The sequence below is a fragment of the Filicampus tigris genome, chromosome 13 (assembly GCF_054856515.1).
Source record: "Filicampus tigris isolate MCC_2025a chromosome 13, RoL_Ftig_1.0, whole genome shotgun sequence".
NCBI classification, from domain to species: domain Eukaryota; kingdom Metazoa; phylum Chordata; class Actinopteri; order Syngnathiformes; family Syngnathidae; genus Filicampus; species Filicampus tigris.
The window spans coordinates 11,964,784-11,984,070 of record NC_141229.1 but is presented as its reverse complement, the minus strand read 5'-3'; the positions used below and the strand labels follow the sequence as shown (position 1 = coordinate 11,984,070).

Here is a 19,287-nt window from a genome sequence, read left to right as displayed (position 1 = left end):
TGTGTGTGTATACAGTATATGCAACTCAAACACCAAATTAAATAAACATTTTTCTATTTGGTTTTATTGCTTTTTAGCCTGAAATCTCAACACATTAAATTAAATAAAACATATATTTCCATGTTAATTCCACTGCTCTGGAGGAAACGTGCGAAACGTATGATCAATAACGTTAAAAAACATAACAATATGTCAACCATTATCAACGCTAATGGTTCTATAATGACTTCAACAACAAGTTACCCTACTTTCCAGAGCAAGAACCCGCAAACTGCAGAGGACAGACTGCAATGAACCTAAAAGGCATTGGAAAGCACGAGAAAAAAAAAATGTTTGCACCGAGTATATAAAATTGTTGAGTGGTAATTCTTCACCACTGCAGCTTCATATCAGCTTTACTCCACACGTACTTTCCTCCCCTTTTTAGAAACATTTTCTCATCAAATCCACTGAAGCTGATGGCCGCGCTCACGCCAACATCAAGGATGGACTTGGATGGGTCTTTTCGACCGTCTCGACAGTCCAGGAAACGCATCTGAGAGAGTGAAGGGAAAAAAGTGTTTGAAAGCTGAATCGCTAAACAAAGAGCATGCATAAAATCAATTTCCCTGGCCCCACAACAACTTAAATGGATCCAGTGTTGCTAATGAGTCTGTGAATGATGTCATCAAGCATGCTAAGTGTAACATGATAAACCACTTACATATTCATCCAAGATCAAGTAAGAATTCCTCATCTGTGAAGACAAAACCACAAACATTTGTTTTTGTTCATGAGCCAAAAGAAGTACTGTAAACAAATGGTTCCTATTAAAAGACAGAATCCTTTGACTGGAGTGTCACATTAGTAGAATATACACTTTGACTACAATTATATAAAATATCAATCCATACATGTTCTATAATGCTTAAAAGTTAACTATCCATTTATTGTTTAATGGGGGAAACTTTCTAAATGTTATGGACTCCTGTTTCCATGCCAGTACTACCTGGAGGAGTTTTGCTATACTACTATGGATTTATCTAAACTTGTTGTTTTTTAGACTGCACTTTTTAGACCACTTGAGACTGAATTAACAGTGCCTCCGCACTGTAAACTCTATTTGGCCTCACTTGCTTCAAGACACAATTCGCACAATGAATTCCAAACTATTTGTAGCAGTCAATTAATTTATTATTATGAGCATGCCTAATGAAAGCAATGCAATGGTACCTTCTCATTGGATTCTGGGACCAGACATGAGATGCTGCTGTGTCTGTCCAAAAACTCCTGAAACTGCTGGTTGCTGATGGTGAACCTCTCGGCTTCTCTTAGGGCTTTCTCTCCTGCATTCTCACCATCAATCAGCAGACACTGGAACACCTGAAGTACGGAAAAACAACATTGAGAATGAACATTGTGACTAAAACAAACCGTCCTCTCCATTCAACATCGGTACGAGTACCTTCCATCGGACTGGGTTGAGCTGAATGATATATTCCGTCATGTCCTCATCCACATTAAAGGTGTTGATGACCGAATTGATTTTAAAAGCCACTTTATATTGCTGACACCAGTTTTGGATCTTGTAGAGATTGTCCAGGTGGCTCTTCCTGCCTTGTGTTCGGCCAATCAGCTGGTTGGTCGCTTCGTCAAAACTGTCACACGATATGGCCAGGATGTCAAGATGGTCACCTATGTCAGAAGAAGGGTGGGAAATGCAAGAGAGACACTGAGCACAAATTGTGAACTCTGGAACAGAAAACAACACTTTTTGATAAGTTATCTTTTTATGTTCCATGTTAAGCATTTAGTAGCTGTTTTATTAGGGGAGAAGCATATCTGATAACTCAAGGACGGCTCACTGTCTGTAACACACTGTAACAGCAACATTTTTATTTTTGCTGTCTAAAAAAATATCCAGATTAGTTTACAATAGATCACCATGTAAACCATCAAACAACTGCTCACATCTCTCATATGATTCAATACTGACTGGAATGAAAATACGATTATAATGTAGCCTACCAAGTGACAGGGTAGATGCATTTCCTATTTACCGGTTGTAACTAAGTAAAAAAAAAAAGTACTACAGTACTGTATTGGAAAATGAAAACAACAAAAAATGCACCAATGTATTTAAACACAAAGTACTGTACAGCTAAACCTTCAGGCATAGTCAGACTTTTTAATACTTTGACTCTTAAATATTGAAAATTCTAACTATCAGCCACTACGATCAGAGCGTAATGGCTCGACCTAGTGGGGAAATTAGTAAATTACCATTGTATCAACCTTTTAAAAGAAGGACCAACAACAAAAAACACAGTACAGTGCAGAAAGATATATACTAATGCTGTATTACAATAAGAAACAATAATAATGTGTGAGACAGTGTATATATAACTGCACATACATTTTGGTTTATTTGTTTTGGATTTCATTATCCAACTGCCTAAAGCTTGCATTCGAACATATTGTGCTTTCATCCACTTATGCATGAAAAAATGTCGGACTATATCGGAGGGTTTATATTATGGTAATTTAATAATAATAATAATATGAATAACAAGAGATACATTGTTCCAACCTGTGACCTGCGTTTTTACACACTCATTTTAAAATATAGAAAATGTTTTTTTGTTTGTTTGTTTGTTTTTTAAATCAACAGAGTTACTTAATTAAAAAAAAAAAAAAAAAGCTACCATACTGCAATGATCGTTTGGGGTTTGACTAAAAAATACAAATAGCAGAAGTATAAGGTGTTTTTTTAATTTGTTTTTTAATTAACAGAGTTTTTTAACTAACAGAGTTACTAAAAAAAAAAAAAAAAAAAAAAAAAGCTAACAAACTGCAATGATCGTTTGGGGTTTGACTAAAGAATCCAAATAGCAGCGGTACAAGGCCACGCAAAAAAAATGTTACACAATTGTTGCCACACTATCTATGAACTTATGAAATGTATCACATCTCTTTGGAACAAAATAAGTGGAATGCAAAATGGCATTATTATTCATTACATTGCTTTGCAAAGTCATCACTTTTCTCCCATGTTATCCATTTTAATGTACATATAATGTACATTTTAATTGTAATGTAATGTCTTTGCAGAACGTCATCATGTCATGTCATCTTCCAAACCGCTTATCCTATATAGGGTCGCGGGGAGTTGCTGGAGCCTATCCCAGCCGTCAATGGGCGAAGGCAGACTACACCCCGAACTGGTCGCCAGCCAGTCGCAGGGCACACATAGACACTGTCACTGAGCGGGAATCGATCCCACGCTGCCCGCACACAACTCAGGCGTGTGTACCACTACACTATCAGCGGACATTCTTTGCAGAACGTGTGTATTGAAAATTTTCATATTTTGTGTGACCTGTATATGCAGGCCCCAGTCTCCAGTATGCTATCTTTTGTTCCCTTGAGTGTAAATCAACAATGTAATTCTTCTGTGTAACAGACGGGTCATTCCAGTTTTAGGGAGGTAGGTAATGACTGCCTAAAAACAAAGACAACCTCATTGACACGCAATAGACAATGAATAGAAGCACACCAATGTGAAGAATACTTCGAAGGGTACGTCAAATGGCTCTTTGTCAGATGGTTTCAGACTGCTTGATTGAACTATTACTCTGACCTTTTTGGAAAGCGCTATGAACAAAAGACAATTTGTTTTTTTTTACGACAGAAGATAGCCATCGATTCATCTATTACTACCACTTATCCTCATTACAGTCACAGGTGAGCTGGAGCCTAGCTCTGACTTTGGGGCAAGACTGGTTGCCAGTCAATCACAGGGCACATGTTTACGAACAGCCATTCACACATTGCCATTCATGGACACTAGATTCTTCATTGAACCAAAGCTGTAGTGCCCGGGGAAAACCCACACAAACAACAAACACGGGGACAACATGCAAAGTCCACACAGGAAGGCCAGAGCCAAGATTCAAACCCCGGACTTCAGAACTGCGAGGCGGACATGCTCACCACAAGCTCACCATGCTACGCAGAATTACCATATTTCTGGAACCATTGTTCTTTAATCATGCTTCCGTTGCTGACTATGCTGACACTTGGAAGTTGCAAATCTTGTTTGCAGTATTGGACTAACTTTCCAAGAAAGTCCCCTTTTTCAGGCAAGAATGGTTCTCCTCCAGAGAAGTTGATCTTTTCCATACCTGAGAAAAAAAGATTTTAATCAAATACAATAGTGAAGTGACAAACAAGAAAAACTTCATGATATTTACCGGAATCCCTGAGAAGTTTGAGGCCCCTCTTAGCTTCATCCAGAGGCAGCACAAAGGACGTTTTTGCCGTGTGGAAGCAAAAGCCACACTTGTAGTTACACTTGCGTGTGAAATGATAGTTTACACTGGTAGGAGTCACAGCATTTGGACTGGCTTTGTTGTCATCTAGGTTGGTGCCCAGTCCTACACAGGCTCCCGGCGTCCAGAAAGTTCTGTCCAATACTCGGGCAAAAAAGGAGAGGATGGCCGTGGCGCAGAGCGTCACGAGCAGAAAAGGACCTTTAACAACGGCGGACAAATTCATTTCCCAAGCAGCTCTGGCTCAATCTTGCACTCTACTGTGGTGATGTTTGACGCAGCCTTGCTGCTTAAATAGAGCCCGGGAAGATCAGCTGACTTCATGGTTTCTGTTGGCAAATAATGAAAATGAAACTTACTGCCAGTTGTGTGAGCATGTGTGCACTAAACTGTAATCTACTGTTCAGCACTGCAAGCTTTTGATACTGTCCTTTAGAAAAACAGTCAAATGCATTAAAACTATTACTGCGTTATAGATTTCAGTTATTTATTTCCCTGCAATATTGATCAATGCCAACTATCCCTCCATCCATATTCTTTACTGCTTATCCTTATTTTGAATGCAACATTCACAAACAAATATATTCAATTGAGATTCTACGTTACAGTTCCTGATTGCAAGCAAACATGCTAACGGCTTTACCACCATGCTGTCATTAGACCACTTTTTGTTTTAGTCACACATCTAACTGCATACTACAGTATAACTATATATGTGGCAAGCAGAAGTGTAGGTCATGATGAATACTTTACATTCATTGTCATTTTCATCTGTTCAGGAAACTAACGTAAGAGTCTTCTTCGCATAATGAGAAATGCACCACCATGTGCATACACTCAGTGAGCTGCACATTGTAATGAGATCCAAAACAGCACAGTGAATCAAATTCCATCCATACATTTCCCTTGCTTGTCTTGATCAGGGTCACAAATTGGATCCTATCCCAGACTTTTCGAAAGAAGGGGTACACCTTGGATTAGTTGCCAGCTAAGCAAGACACACTGTATACAAACAAACCATTCATCAATTTAGTCTTAAATGAACCTAACGTTAAATGTAGGCCTTACAGCACATGGTTACAGCTGCACTTGTTAAAGGGCTCTGAAACTAAAGTTCACTTGGGTCCACCATGCTGCACCAAACTCCACACAGGGAGGCTGGAGCCGGGCTCGAACCCACGACCTCTGAACTGTGAGGCGGACGTACTAACCAGTTGCCCACTGTGCCACCCCGCATAGAACATATTATTGGGGAAAAAAATGTGGTTGACTTCCCCTTTCATGAATGAATAATGAATAATGAATCATCATTGTATTATTACAAATTATATACGTATATATATATATATATATATATATATATATATATGTATATATATATATATATATATATATATATATATATATATATATACATATATATATATATATATATATATATATATATATATATATATATTTGAAATAATACAATTTATTAAAAAGACCACTTTTGAGAAAGATTAAATTTAGCAGTGTATTTATTATAGTGATTAAACTTTTTCATCTTTCAAGAGCCTTTGAGGCAAAGTTTAACTAATTTTACTAAGTGATTCTCGTGTCACATTAAAAGGAGGCTCACACTTAAAACGTCAAGACTTGAAAGGTGATTATGTCATATCATGTCATGTCATGTCATCAGCGGAACATTGTTATTCCGGATCAAATGTAATGGTGTGTGTGTCCCTTTCTTTGAAAGACGGCCTCCCCCATCCCTGGATATTATTGTTCAGTCTTCAGCAAAGAGGCTATTATCTTGAAATATTATCGTTGGCCGTTTGTAGAGTTGTAAACATGACTTTGATTGCGTAACCTCTTCCACGCTCGGGCTCAAAAAGTTTCTTCCCCAAGCGCAGTGTTTACTTTCGTTTTCCCTTACGCAGCCTGAAAACCGAAACACACGCAATGTCGAGGCAGACCATGGCACTCCTCTCTCGGTGGTCCTCGCGTGTTTTCTCCGTGGATATGGACGGGGAGACGGTTTACTTTAAAATCCACGACAACCAACGCCGAAAAGGAGGAGAAGTGCGAATGTTTGGTAACGTTCAAAAGGATGCCAAATGTTATTCTCTGCTTGTTTCCAGTGCGGACAAAATCCACACCGCACGGTTTCACTGGAAACTCAAAGACAAGCTGTTAACAGCTCTTCCTCCACAGTGTCGTTTTTCTCCGATGTGCTCGTTTCTGCCTAGCGTTAGAGACTCACTCCTACGTGGCTACTTCTTACAAGCTACTTCAGCCGAGAGCTCCGTCACTACAGAGGGACTTTTACGAGAGTGGATGCAGCTTGACGACCCCATACTGGTGTGCTCATATTTGCATGAAGATAGCTCTCCACGCTGGATTCAGCACCTGTGGGACTATGACCAGAATCACGATATAGTGTCGTCAGAAGCGCCGCAGTACCACCCGGCAACACTCAACCTGATCAACTCTGATGTTTTCTACAGTTTCCAAGCGGCCCGTGATGTTTTTAAGCAGGTTAATGATATTTGTGTCACCGTCACGTCTACATTATACTTAATTAGATACACACGAACTATGTAGCTGATAATTTAAATAATAATCAATGTTATTGATTTTGTATCAATATTTTGAAAAAAATCATACCATGCGTAAGTGGACTGTAATTTGACTCAATGTGAAAATATGGCGTCCTCATGTGGTGTATTGCGGTACATCACATTATGTGACCCAAATGTTTTCATGCTATATTACGACAGAATGTACGCGACTGAACCGCATTTCAGCCATATTTCCCCTTATTTTTTAATACAGACCGTTTTCAGTTGAGTATTCACTGATCATTGCTTTTAAATGTGAAATTATTTTGTTAAGTTCATCAATCAAAATGTATGAATTGCAAACATAGCTTTTGCGAAATTTTATTCAGTGTACATTTAATCAATTGACCCTAAATTGCCAAATGGAAATCACAGTGCTATAATGGTTTCCCTCACAGTATTGAAATTTTTGAATTAGGTTAGATTCATTGAAGACTAAATTGTCCATAGGAGTGGATGTGAGTGTGAATGGTTTATTGTGCTGTATGCCCTCCATTTAGCAGACCAATTTAGGGTGCGCTCTGCCTCTTGCCAGATATCAGCTGGGATAGGCTCCAGCTCACCACTAGCAACCCTAGTTAGGTTAAGCAGTACAGAAAAGTGATGGATGGATCCATCCATCCATCCATTATCTATACCGCTTCTCCTCACAAGGGTCGCGGGGCGTGCTGGAGCCTATCCCAGCTGTCTTCAGGCAGTAGGCGGGGGATACCCTGAATTGGTTGCCAGCCAATTGCAGGGCACACAGAGATAAACAACCACACTCACAATCACACCTAGGGGCAATTTAGAGAGTCCAATCAACTTACCAATCATGTTTTTTGGAATGTGGGAAGAAACCGGAGTACCCGGAGTTAACCCACGCTGGCACGGGGAGAACATGCAAACTCCACATAGGGAGGCCGGGGCCGGGATCGAACCCACAACCTCTGAACTGTGAGGCGGACGTGCTAACCAGTCGTCCACCGTGCCGTCGTGATGGATGGATGAAAAGCATAATTTGTGCAAAATTTTATTCAGTTAAAGAACTTACTCTAACTTCATTCCACATTCCAAAACATGCATGTTAGGTTCATTGATGGTTCTTAATTGTCCTTATGTGTGAATGGTTGGTTGTCTTTTTTTTAATCAAGTCCCACCAGAAAAGTTGCATTGAATATTGAAAGATTTTGCATTGCAATGTTGAGAAAAATTGAGTGGAAACGGTTGAATGCATAGAGTATGCAGAGAATGTCCTTATCTATGCTGCTATTAATTAGAAGCAGATCCAAATGCACATTGTCTGACCTCTGTTGATGTCTGCTCTCTACTTGATTTTTTTATCTATATATTTATATTTAAATCAACAAAGTGATTGTGGTTGTCTTGCAGTGTACTGACATCATTCCCGAGGCTGCATCTGTACTGGAGTTGCTGCCTTGTGACGGTGACGTGGAGTCCAGAAGCAAACCAGACTTCCCCGTTATTGTCGTGGAAGGCCTGGATGCCACAGGTTAATGCCATTAGGCCACAAATAAAGATATGACCGCCATGATGTATAGATGGTATGTGAAAGCAATGGCCGCCCACTGGCTGCTGAAGCTATTATCTAGTCAAGTAAGCTCGGGCCTAATGGAATATCATGTATCATGACCTCAGAAGAGGAACGTCGCTGGGAGAATGGTTTATTGAATGACTCACTCATGCCATACTCTTTGGCAAGCCCATGAAAACCTTTGATGCAGTTAAAGTTTTTTTTTTTAGGTCATCAACTTTTCAACAGCGCTGTGATAAAATTTTAAGGTTGACTCTTTCTCCCTTTTTTTTCCCCCATCATAGGTAAAACCACCTTGACCGAGTCTCTCAGGGATGTGCTGGGAGCTACTCTTCTGCGTTCCCCTCCGTTGTGTCTCTCCCCCTGGAGGGCCCGCTTTGATCAGGAACCCCCCATCATTCGAAGGGCCTTTTACGCACTGGGCAACTACATCACAGCACAACAAATTTGCCGCCAAACCTCCAAGACACCTGTCATCATTGACAGGTAAAGAGTTTCGACCTAAGAGAAGTCTGGTGGCCTTTCCCTCAATTTTAACGCGAGTTACATAAAAAAAAGACAAGTGTGTGCTAACTGCTCTTATAGTGTGTGGTGTACTAGAGATCACCAACACAGCACACCACACATAATGTTATCTCAACCGACAATTGCAAGTCTCTTCCCCAGACCATGTTACATGGCGCGCTGCCAGGCCCAGCCTGTAATAGGCACATGCTTGTACACACTCACAGACACAACAACACGCTCAGTATTTTCAATACATTCAATACACAATTCATACAATTTGCTTTTGTGTTCAACTGCTTTTAAAATGTGTTTCAATGAGTGAAGATGTGTTTTAATACCTATATTTAAATTTAAGTGTGTGAGACGGGTTAAACTATAAAAAGATATATATTTTAAATGGTTCCTCTGTATCACGGTTAGGTCTAGAATATATCCCCCACAACAAACAGAGATTCACTGCAGTAGAAGAGGAAATAGAAATTTACTTACTTACTGTTACTGTTAATTACTGTTAATTTCTCTAACTAAAATGCGGTTGCAAACTCGATTTTTATTGTGGTGGGTGACTTGGGAGACACATTCTACAAACAGCCAACATCAATCAAATCAATCAATCAAAACATTTATTTAATCAGAAAATAAAAATCATTGAGACCAAATTCTCTTTTTCAAGGGTAATTTGGCCAAGAAAGCGTAGCACAATTCACGCTTAGCAGTAAAGACCAAGCAAATGTACAAGATTGCGTGCAAGGAGGCAGTTCAAATACAATCTGATGGCTGGTCTACGGAGTGTGCCTCTTTCTCCTTAGCTGAGGTCAAATATACACACATGAACAGATATCATCTGCCTCCCCCACCCCCAACCGCAGACATCTTGCTTTGTCTCACAGAGAAGTGATAAAACAGTATACAAGAGACAGAGGAGCACGGCCATCCTTGCACTAACACAAAAGAATACATTTTATAAGTGCAAAAGGAATATATTTTTCTAATCACACCCCACCATAACAAAAGAAACTACTGATATTTGGGCCTTCTCTGACTTTGATCATAAGGGAGGACAAATTATCCGTATGTGTGTACTCCACTTAAGACGCAAAAGACACTTGAGAAGATAATAGCCCAATTTCAGCATTACTTGTCCTCAGGTTCTGGCACAGCACAGCCGCTTATGCCATCGCCACAGCCGTAAACGGACCAGTGGGTGACCTTCCGGCAGAGGGCTCCGAGCTTTACCGCTGGCCCAGTGACCTTCTCCCACCTAGTCTGGTTGTCCTCCTTACGCTGGACCCTGTGGAGAGGAAGAGGAGGCTGAAGGACAGAGGTCAAGGGGAGACCGAAGAGGAGCATGAGTTGGATCTCAACCAGCTGTTTCGACTCAGGTAATTAATTATTCATAAAGTATCTGTTGAAGCAAATGTTCTATTTGTTTATATAGCACTTTGTCACAGCGCTGTTGCTGAAATATTCAAACCTAGCAATCGTGGTTCTATCCGGATTAAAGTTTAGAGCCTGCTTTCAGCCAACAAATTGTCAGATTTGCCTGGTGCCAGTCAAAAGAAATACCGTCAGAAAGCCTAGCAACCAAATTGTCAAAAAGCAGATCAAGGCTTGTGTCTGTACAAAAATCAGGATATGCCAGTTTTTTTGCTTAAGTGCAGCTGCGCTGTCTACGAATATGGAGCCCGGTCAGTATGAAATGAGCTCTGGGGAGAATCACATTTGAGAATATTTGTCCAGATGAAGGTGAGGGGAAATCTGAAGGGCGGGAGATAAACTGCGGAAAGTTGTAACTCTCACCAGTGTTGAGAAAATGGATGTATGAAATATACTGTTACATGTATTTATTGTTTATTCTTGATATGTCAAGTTCCTTCTGTGAAGAAATTGTTGAGTAAATATATCTGTATCATGTCTTTATTGAGGTGGCGTGGTAGTCTAGTGGTTAGCGCATCTATTTCACTTTTGAGGTTGGGGATTTGAATTTTAGATTTGGCCTTCTTGTGTGGCGTTTGCATGGTCTCCCTTTGCTTGCGTGGGTTTCCTCTGGGTCCCACATTCCAAAAACATGTTTCTTAGGTATGGTTGTTTGTCGATGTGTGCCCTGCGATTTGTAGATCAGTCCAGGGTATACTCCATCTCTCCGTCAATGTCAGCTTGGATAGGCCCCCCCGACGGATGGATGTCTGTATTGAATTATTTGATAACTATACAAGATCAAATTCAGACTGCTGAAAAAGATTTGTTATCGGCAAAGCCAACACTGAAATGGACTGTCTGATCTTATCACAGTTGTCAGCCATGATTTCTGTTCTCGACTTGAACGCTTTGAGGTCAGAGTGGAATATTTCCTACTTGAACACAAAATATTTCATCAATAATAGATGTTAAGTATTTTACCCTTTTGGTATGAGCTGACCTGACAGTGTAGAGACCAAGAACATTGTTAGGTGATCCAAAGTGTGCTTCGTTTCCATCAAACACTTAATAATCAGTTACTTTCAGGTGGGAGGGGAGGAGTGGGGAGGAGGCCGCTGATGAGGAAGCGCAGGTGATTACTTGTTGAAGCGTTGTGCGTCATTAAAGCAAGTCAAAACTCAACAGTCACGGCCAGGCCAGCAAGACAGGTCGATGGCCACTTCCATTCATCTTTTCTCCTGACATAATAGCCTTTCCACATGGGACAGCCAGATGTTGGGCCAGCACAATTAGAAAACGGAGGATAGATTGAGCAGACTTGGTCAATCACTATCACAAGGACTCATTTGTCTCTGGAAATGGCTGTGCTCTGGACCATCTGTGGTGTTTCTTTTCTCATATATTTCAAGGATGCCACCCCATTCATCACTGTCTCCTCTGTTCACCATCACTGACGGCCTCACTTAAAGAGTTATCCAAATATACACTATTGATATAAAGTGGTCCTTACTTTGAATGCTTTCTTAATTTGTTGACAAATGCGATTGTGTTTGTGTGTGTGTGTGTATTTGCAGAGTGGAGGAGGCTTACAGGAGGATCAGTGGTCCGACTTGCATCAGCGTGGACGCCAGCTCCTCTGCAGAGCAAGTGCTCCAACAAGTGCTGCTTTTAATTAAGGCCAAATGCTACTTGTAAACAGCTCTCTTGTCTTTGGTGTCTCAGCATCAAGTGGATGCACTACCTCTTGTGGCCACTGGGTGCCAGAAAAGGGACACGAATGGCAGAGTGGTCAAAAATGAGTACAGTGAGATGCTACACAAAAGGCGCCAGAGGATAAACATTCCCCCAATCAGAAATACGTGTTCATCCGGTCACACAATCCCAAAGCCAAAGAGTGCATTTAACTGCTGTTGTGAGCTCGCAGAAATCACACCAAGTATCCTTCAGGCTGCCTGTTGAGTGCCACTTACTCACAGACTCTTGTACTCATGACGGCACACAGGAAAAGGACAGAACTGATGTATGGAACAGGCACTTAAATTTAAACTGTAAGAGCAAGTAAAATCTAAAGCAGAATTATAAAACATAAGTGCTATATAAATTCAAGAATCAGACATTTACATCCACTTTCGGATGTAACTGTCAGATGCATTCAAGCTGAGAGCAAATACAGCTATAACCAGTGTTAGGCAAGCTACTTGAAAATGCAGTGAGCTAAGCAACAAGTTGTTCATTATTAAGTGAAACTTCAAAATGCTACCCACCAGAGACGCAAGCTTAGCTTCAATAAAATGACAAGAGTTTCTAAGCTACATTTATCGAACTAATAACCAAAATACCTTAAAGTGGAAGTCAACCCAAACATATTTTTTTCAAGAATATGTTCCCGACAGGCCCTCTAGTTGAAACACAACTTTCTGATTAATTTTGCGTTTGTGGAGTATAAGTTAAGCAGCAGAATGCACTCGTTTTTAGCCATCTCTGGGGGCGGCCATTTTGTCTTCTGTCGACTGAAAATGACATCACAGCTGCTCACAACGACCAATCACGGCTGAGCTGTTTTCTGAATCTGAGCCGTGATTCGTCGTTGTGAGCAGTTGTGATGTCATTTTCAGTCAACAGAAGACAAAATGGCTGCCCCCTGAGATGGCTAAAAACTAGTGGATTAACACTTATTCAACAAACGCAATATTTATCAGAATGCCCTGTTTCAATTAGTGGGCTTGCATAGAACATTCATTCATTCATTCATTATCCATACCGCTTATCCTCACAAGGGTCGCGGGGCGTGCTGGAGCCTATCCCAGCTGTCTTCGAGCAGTAGGCGGGGGACACCCTGAATTGGTTGCCAGCCAATCGCAGGGCACACAGAGACAAACATCCGCACTCACGATCACACCTAGGGGCAATTTAGACAGTCCAATCAACTTACCATGCATGTTTTTGGAATGTGGGAGGAAACCGGAGTACCCGGAGGAAACCCACGCAGGCATGGGGAGAACATGCAAACTCCACAAAGGGAGGCCGGAGCCGGGATCGAACCCACGACCTCTGAACTGTGAGGCGGACGTGCTAACCAGTCGACCACCGTGCCGCCTGCATAGAACATATTCTTGAAAAAAAAAGTAACATAACCCAAAGTTTTACTTTGAAGTTTCATTTGTCTTCTTGATTTTCTTACCTCTGAACCTTCTTCATGCATGCACTCACACACACTTTTATTGTACTACTGCCCCCCCCCCAAATAAAATAGCTTCTGTGGATGCTTTGCTTGTGTTTAATGTAGCTACTGTAAATGAATGAGCCTTCGTGTGAATTAACTGCTTTACATTCCACTGAAAGCCAACTTTCCCCACCCTCAATGCACAGTGGTTATTATGAATCAATTTTATAAAACAGACTTGTATCATGTTTAGGTGTGTTCAATGAGAACTCGCATTAGCTGGACCCTTAATGTGATTGAAGATAAGAGCAATAAAAACATACCTTCAGAAAGATGATAATGCTCAGCTTTACATAATATAGTTGTTGTTGGAATTGATTTTGCCCTTCTGTGTCACAATTCCTTTCTCCATGATGGAATTCATTTCTACACCAATACAAACAATAATAAGTAAAACTGGTGTTGGGGGGCCAATGTTTCTAACTTTCTAGGGGGTACAGCTGCTTAGTAAATTTTTGCAGGGAGTGTATGTTTTGGACTCTTGGATACACACACTTACAAAAATTGTTAGTTTTCAGGCTTGTTGAGACCTTGCCAAAGGGTGATTCATTCATAAGAAGACTAATAAGAAACAAACATTTCAAGTGAACCTTCGCACAGACTGGTGCATGAGACTCAAGTCAATATATAATAAAGTGAACCTCCACGTATACGCACTTGGGCATTAGCAAATTCACATATTCTAGACTTTATATTGAAACATGTACTTAGTTGCTGTTTTTGTAATCAAGATAAATCAATAAAATAATTGCTTTGATACAATGGCACGTGCTCTCGGCATAAAAACTGGCACATCTTGATTTTCGTTTTTAAAATTTAAATTTAAAATTTAGTTGACCATGTTTGCGAATTTAGACTGCACTGCATCTGTTTGATGACTGAAAGTAGACTAATCTTTAGACCAGGTATAAGCAGGTCTAAGTTGTGGCGCAGGTGGTGTAATGCGATTTGGGTGGATTTGATTGAGATCTGGCAGACAGATTCGGAGCTCCGCGAATGTGTGGTGATTATGTAGATGCGTAGAGTTGGTCTTCCCTGCTCTAAATGCTTTGCTGCTATCACCCCTTCCCCCTCTCCGCACCCACTATTGGGGGGTTTGTCAGTAATTCACGAATGTAGACTTTTCATGGCGGTGCTCAGGCCATATCACTCGCAAATAGCTTTTTAATACACACACTCTTATTAAATCTCAGTAAAAGCTGATATCATGACCATTGGCAGTATAATGTTTGTATTTGATGTTCTCATGGGTTCAGGTGGTCACACCTGCACAACACGAATGCACACCTACTGAACAAGCATGACCATTTAGCGAGAGTGCATAATGTAAGTCATTTATACGGGGAGGAAGTGCATATTTGGCCTACGTGATGGGAAGATTAATCGGGGGGTTTAGTAATTATGAGCTTGGCAAAGCCGTGGGCTCCAAAAGACAGAGTGACCCATCTCTTTTGCGTGATGCATCAGCAGTACGCCAACGACCGCAGACCCTATTCATATGGCAATTAATGGAGCGCTGTATATCAATGTCATTCCGCTGCTCCCCCACATAAGAGCATAGATTACTCCTTCCAGCAATTATGCTGCTGTGGATGCAAAACATAACCATCACACGCAATCCCGTAAAGTAAAATAAGGTGTTTATTGAGTATGTATCCCTGCTTGTGGTAAGTATCACATTGGAGTTTATTGAATTCATTAGTCACCAGCCGCCTGGCGACACCGTGGATGTGCTGCGTGAGACTAAATAAATGCAGAGTTTTTGATAGCTGTTAACACAGTAGCCTCTTTCTCAGGAGAGGTTAAATTTATGAAGTAGTAGAGCAAAGCAATTAGGCTTTATACTATACATCATGCCCAAATGTAAAGGCGCATGTGTGTGTCCAGGTGTGTGTGTGTGGCGGCTACCATATTTCCATGTCAGATGCTGCTCTGTTTTGTTATTCTTGGCAACAAAAAACATGAGCAGTGATATCACCTCATTACCGCTGTACTACAAATGGCTTTTTTTAGAGTTTAATCACTATACATCGCACATGCACTGAAATCATTAATTATGCATTTGTAAATAGTCTGTTTTCCTTTTGATTTTTTTCAGAAGGTCAGTATATTCACTAAGGTCTTGCAAAAACAACTCATGCATGACATAGCTATCAACTTCCCATCCGTGAGTTGACGACTGCAGAAGTCATGGCCACATTTATGTCCAAAAGGGCAGAATCCGTCGAAAGGTTATGGGTTAGGCGTTGTGTGCCTCCCAAACACACACACATACACACCCCCAGTCACACACACGCACACTCACACACACATACCTCACCCTGTGCAGGACCACTTTGCACTACACTCCTCAACTTCAATATTTCATCTGCACAACAGAGCGGGCACGACGGCGAGGAGGAAAGCCCTCCATGAAATAATTAAAGATCCAGCAGGGATGTGGCAGCACAGCAGCCGCCGTCCCGTCCTAAGTAATAGATCAAATGAAAACTGTCCCTCAGATCATTAATAATGAGTGGGGTATGGAGGCGGAAGGGGTGCAGGGGACTAACGAGAGTGGAGACATGGGGGTTGGTATAAATTGGGCATGCACAAGGTGTTTTATATACTGTATGTGTGCGCATTTGGGTTTGAATAGTCGTCTAGTTCCCTGGCAAAGAACCCGAGCGGGCCTCACTTGGCTGCCACATGAAGCGGCATGGCAAGAGGACTCATGCATATGATTTGGCACCAACAGCCTGTCACAGCCCACAGCAATGTCTGTATTCAGCCCACCCTTGTCAAATTGCATCGTCCTGCAAAGTGGACGATAAACACAGAACGCACGTAACAATAATCAGGACCAATTGGAACACCCCCACCCACCACTCTTAAGCAAAGTTATCAAAGGCATGGTTATGAGATGTCTCTGAAAGATTATCTTGAGTTACAATCCTGTTGTATGGGTTGTTTTAAGAGAATTTTTCCCTCTCCGTTTTCCTTTTCCTTTCCTTGGAAAAGAGTTGGGGCCTGTTCAGTGCCTTTACAAGTTCAACCTCATAATATGGGCTCTTAGACATGTCCTCCCCACATCGGGTTGAACCGGCAGTTCTCGTGTCATACACTTCACTGAAATTTACTGGATCAGGCTAGTCCTGTGATTAGATGTATTTGTCAGTGAAACAGCATGTGACCCATTATTATAGATGATTGATACCACTTGGACTCTTGGACACTCACCGAGTCCAAGTAACCGATACAGCTAGTGCTTTTGATACATTATATAAATTTATATTAAAACAATGTCAGATACGCTTTAAAGAAAGTCTTTCGTTTATTTCTGACAAAAGGCAGTAGGTCACTCCGCAATCCAGGATTTAAGTTCAAAATAATAAAGGTAAGATTACTCTTGTTTAGTAGAAGTGTGCTTTAAAAAAGGTCTTTTTTTTTATTTCTGACAAAAGGCACCTGGTCACTCTGCAATCCAGGATTTAAGTTCAAAATAATAAAGTACGAGGCCTTAACTCTTGAACACTCACAGATACTAAGTAACCAATACCACCGGTGCTCTCACAGATACTAAGTAACCACTGGTGCTTTTGATACATTAAAATTTATATTAAAACAATGTCAGATACGCTTTAAAATAGGTCTTTCGTTTATTTCTGACAAAAGGCAGTAGGTCACTCTGCAATCCAGGATTTAAATTCAAAATAATAAAGGTAAGATTACTCTTGTTTAGTAGAAGTGTGACAGCAGCTGTCAGACGACATCGCACTCTATACTACATTCCATGCAACCCTTTCATGCAAGAAATAAACTAAAATGATATTTTGGTGTCTTCTAGTGGTCCATGTCTTACGGTAATAATTAATTAAGCATTGCGTAGATGTTGCATCATGCCACCTGACTCGTATTACAATCGATACTGCTATTCTCATCACGCATCTATCCACATTCTCTCAACCCAAATGCTTAAGACAAATGGCCACCTCACACTGATTCTGATTTCCCTTCAAAGATATATTCCTTGCAAGAGAGTTTGTCCTCGAACATTCACTGAAATGTGTGTTCATGTGAGGAAATTCAAGTCCATCGTGCTCCTGCTAAGCCTGCTCATGTCAAATCTGCCTTGAAATAACTTCTGTTGTGATTTGCTGCAATATGAATAAAAACAAACAAACTGGAATTGAATTAGGATGGAATGGTGAGAGGAAGGGAGTGGGTGTTAAAAAGGCGGGCAAGAGAGATGCTGCCCACGCCGCAGTCTGTGGGTTTAACTTCCTCCAGATTCCTCCCGCTGGCAGACACAACAAGCTCCCCAAATACAGCATCTGTAGCGTTTCCCAAGTATATTTGCTAAATATTCACCAGCAGGAGCCTCTAAAAGACCCTTGACAAGGATGCGTGTCAATGCATTATACAGAATTGGATTAGAGTAGTCTCAAAGACTGCAAAAAACAAACAAACTAATTCTAAATATATTTAAGAGGACATTTGATATTTAGCATTTAACAGCTTATTCAACAGTATCACATTTGGGATACATAACTACAAATAAGGAATTCTCATCACTTTAATCACTACACTCTAAAAACAGTTGGGTCATTTCATTAACCCAATTTTTGGATTGTTTGTGTTTTATTAATATATATAAATTCTGGGTTATTTCTTATAAAGTAACGCAATTGTTGGTTCAAATTAACTACATATTGGGTTATATTCCAGTAATGTTTTATGTTGGGTCAAAAATCAACCTTTCAGGCCCATACACAGGTGCCAGATGTACGCTTGAATTAAGTATGACTGGCGGCCATGACAGCCACCGACATACTGTTCATGTCTACACACGCAGCTTCGTGGTCAAGTCAACGACACTTTTGACATTTGGATTTCATCATTTATCACACTGTTTTGGTAAGTACTTCACACATTGTAAAAAGCGAGTTGCTTGTAACTCAGCGTGTGTGTTGGACAAGACGAGTGCTGGAATCGTAAAAAAAAAAAAAAAGGCATTAGTCTTCTGCCATTGTAGGATGTGATGCTTCACAAGAACTGTGCGTTCTCCAAATAATGTTCCATATTAACTTTATGTGTTTACTGTAATCCACAGAAACATTTCTATGATTACTAGAGTGGTTCTGGTTACCTTGCTTGGAGATTGAAAACTGTTGTGCGCAACTATCCTCGAGAGGTCAATAACACTTTTCAAGATGGACCCACAACTCATCACAGCCTGTGTGAAAGTGTGAGGCAGTTGTCTGGTGATGACTGCAAGGAAGCAATGCTTGGTTTAAAGAACTGAAATAAATTGCATACCATTTTACAAATTGATCTATCTCATGCACTAATTTGCATTTCCTGGCTGACAGCCAATCGGAGTGATCGTCACTGACACCATTTTGCAGACTGTCGTTGGTGTCTTATTCATTCAATTCATATAGCACCATGACACAAAATATATGACTTTGCCATAATTCTAAACATTACTTTTTCATTTAGATTTCTTCTCACTTCCACCATGAATGTGAACAAAATTCACGTATGCATTCTACTTTGTGAAACCACAACAATGACCTCCCTGCCATGTTAACATAAGCATATCACTGAGTGGGCTGAGATGAAATTTGGCCGCCTCGTGACCATGTCACACGCATGAGGACCGATTAGTGGGCCGGACTAAAATCCGCTTCCGCCCTTACTTAATCCCTT

At 40.7% G+C, this 19,287-nt stretch overlaps 2 protein-coding genes across 2 annotated transcripts; one reads left to right on the top strand and one right to left on the bottom strand.

Moving 5' to 3' along the window:
• Positions 1 to 37: 37 nt before the first annotated feature.
• Positions 38 to 4,595, bottom strand: rsad2 (radical S-adenosyl methionine domain containing 2). The gene is made up of 6 exons (XM_086050289.1): positions 4,233 to 4,595; positions 4,002 to 4,163; positions 1,445 to 1,674; positions 1,213 to 1,362; positions 704 to 736; positions 38 to 535 (listed from the first exon to the last, which is right to left on the bottom strand). The coding sequence occupies exons 1-6, from the start codon at positions 4,534 to 4,536 to the stop codon at positions 371 to 373; spliced, it is 1,044 nt and encodes a 347-aa protein (XP_085906415.1). The 5' UTR covers positions 4,537 to 4,595; the 3' UTR covers positions 38 to 370.
• Positions 4,596 to 6,027: 1,432 nt separating this feature from the next.
• cmpk2 (cytidine monophosphate (UMP-CMP) kinase 2, mitochondrial) lies at positions 6,028 to 12,933 on the top strand. Its single transcript, XM_086050626.1, has 5 exons — positions 6,028 to 6,830; positions 8,285 to 8,405; positions 8,732 to 8,933; positions 10,103 to 10,336; positions 11,948 to 12,933. Exons 1-5 carry the CDS (start codon positions 6,255 to 6,257, stop codon positions 12,066 to 12,068), a joined length of 1,254 nt encoding a protein of 417 aa, XP_085906752.1. The 5' UTR covers positions 6,028 to 6,254; the 3' UTR covers positions 12,069 to 12,933.
• The last annotated feature ends 6,354 nt before the right edge of the window (positions 12,934 to 19,287 follow it).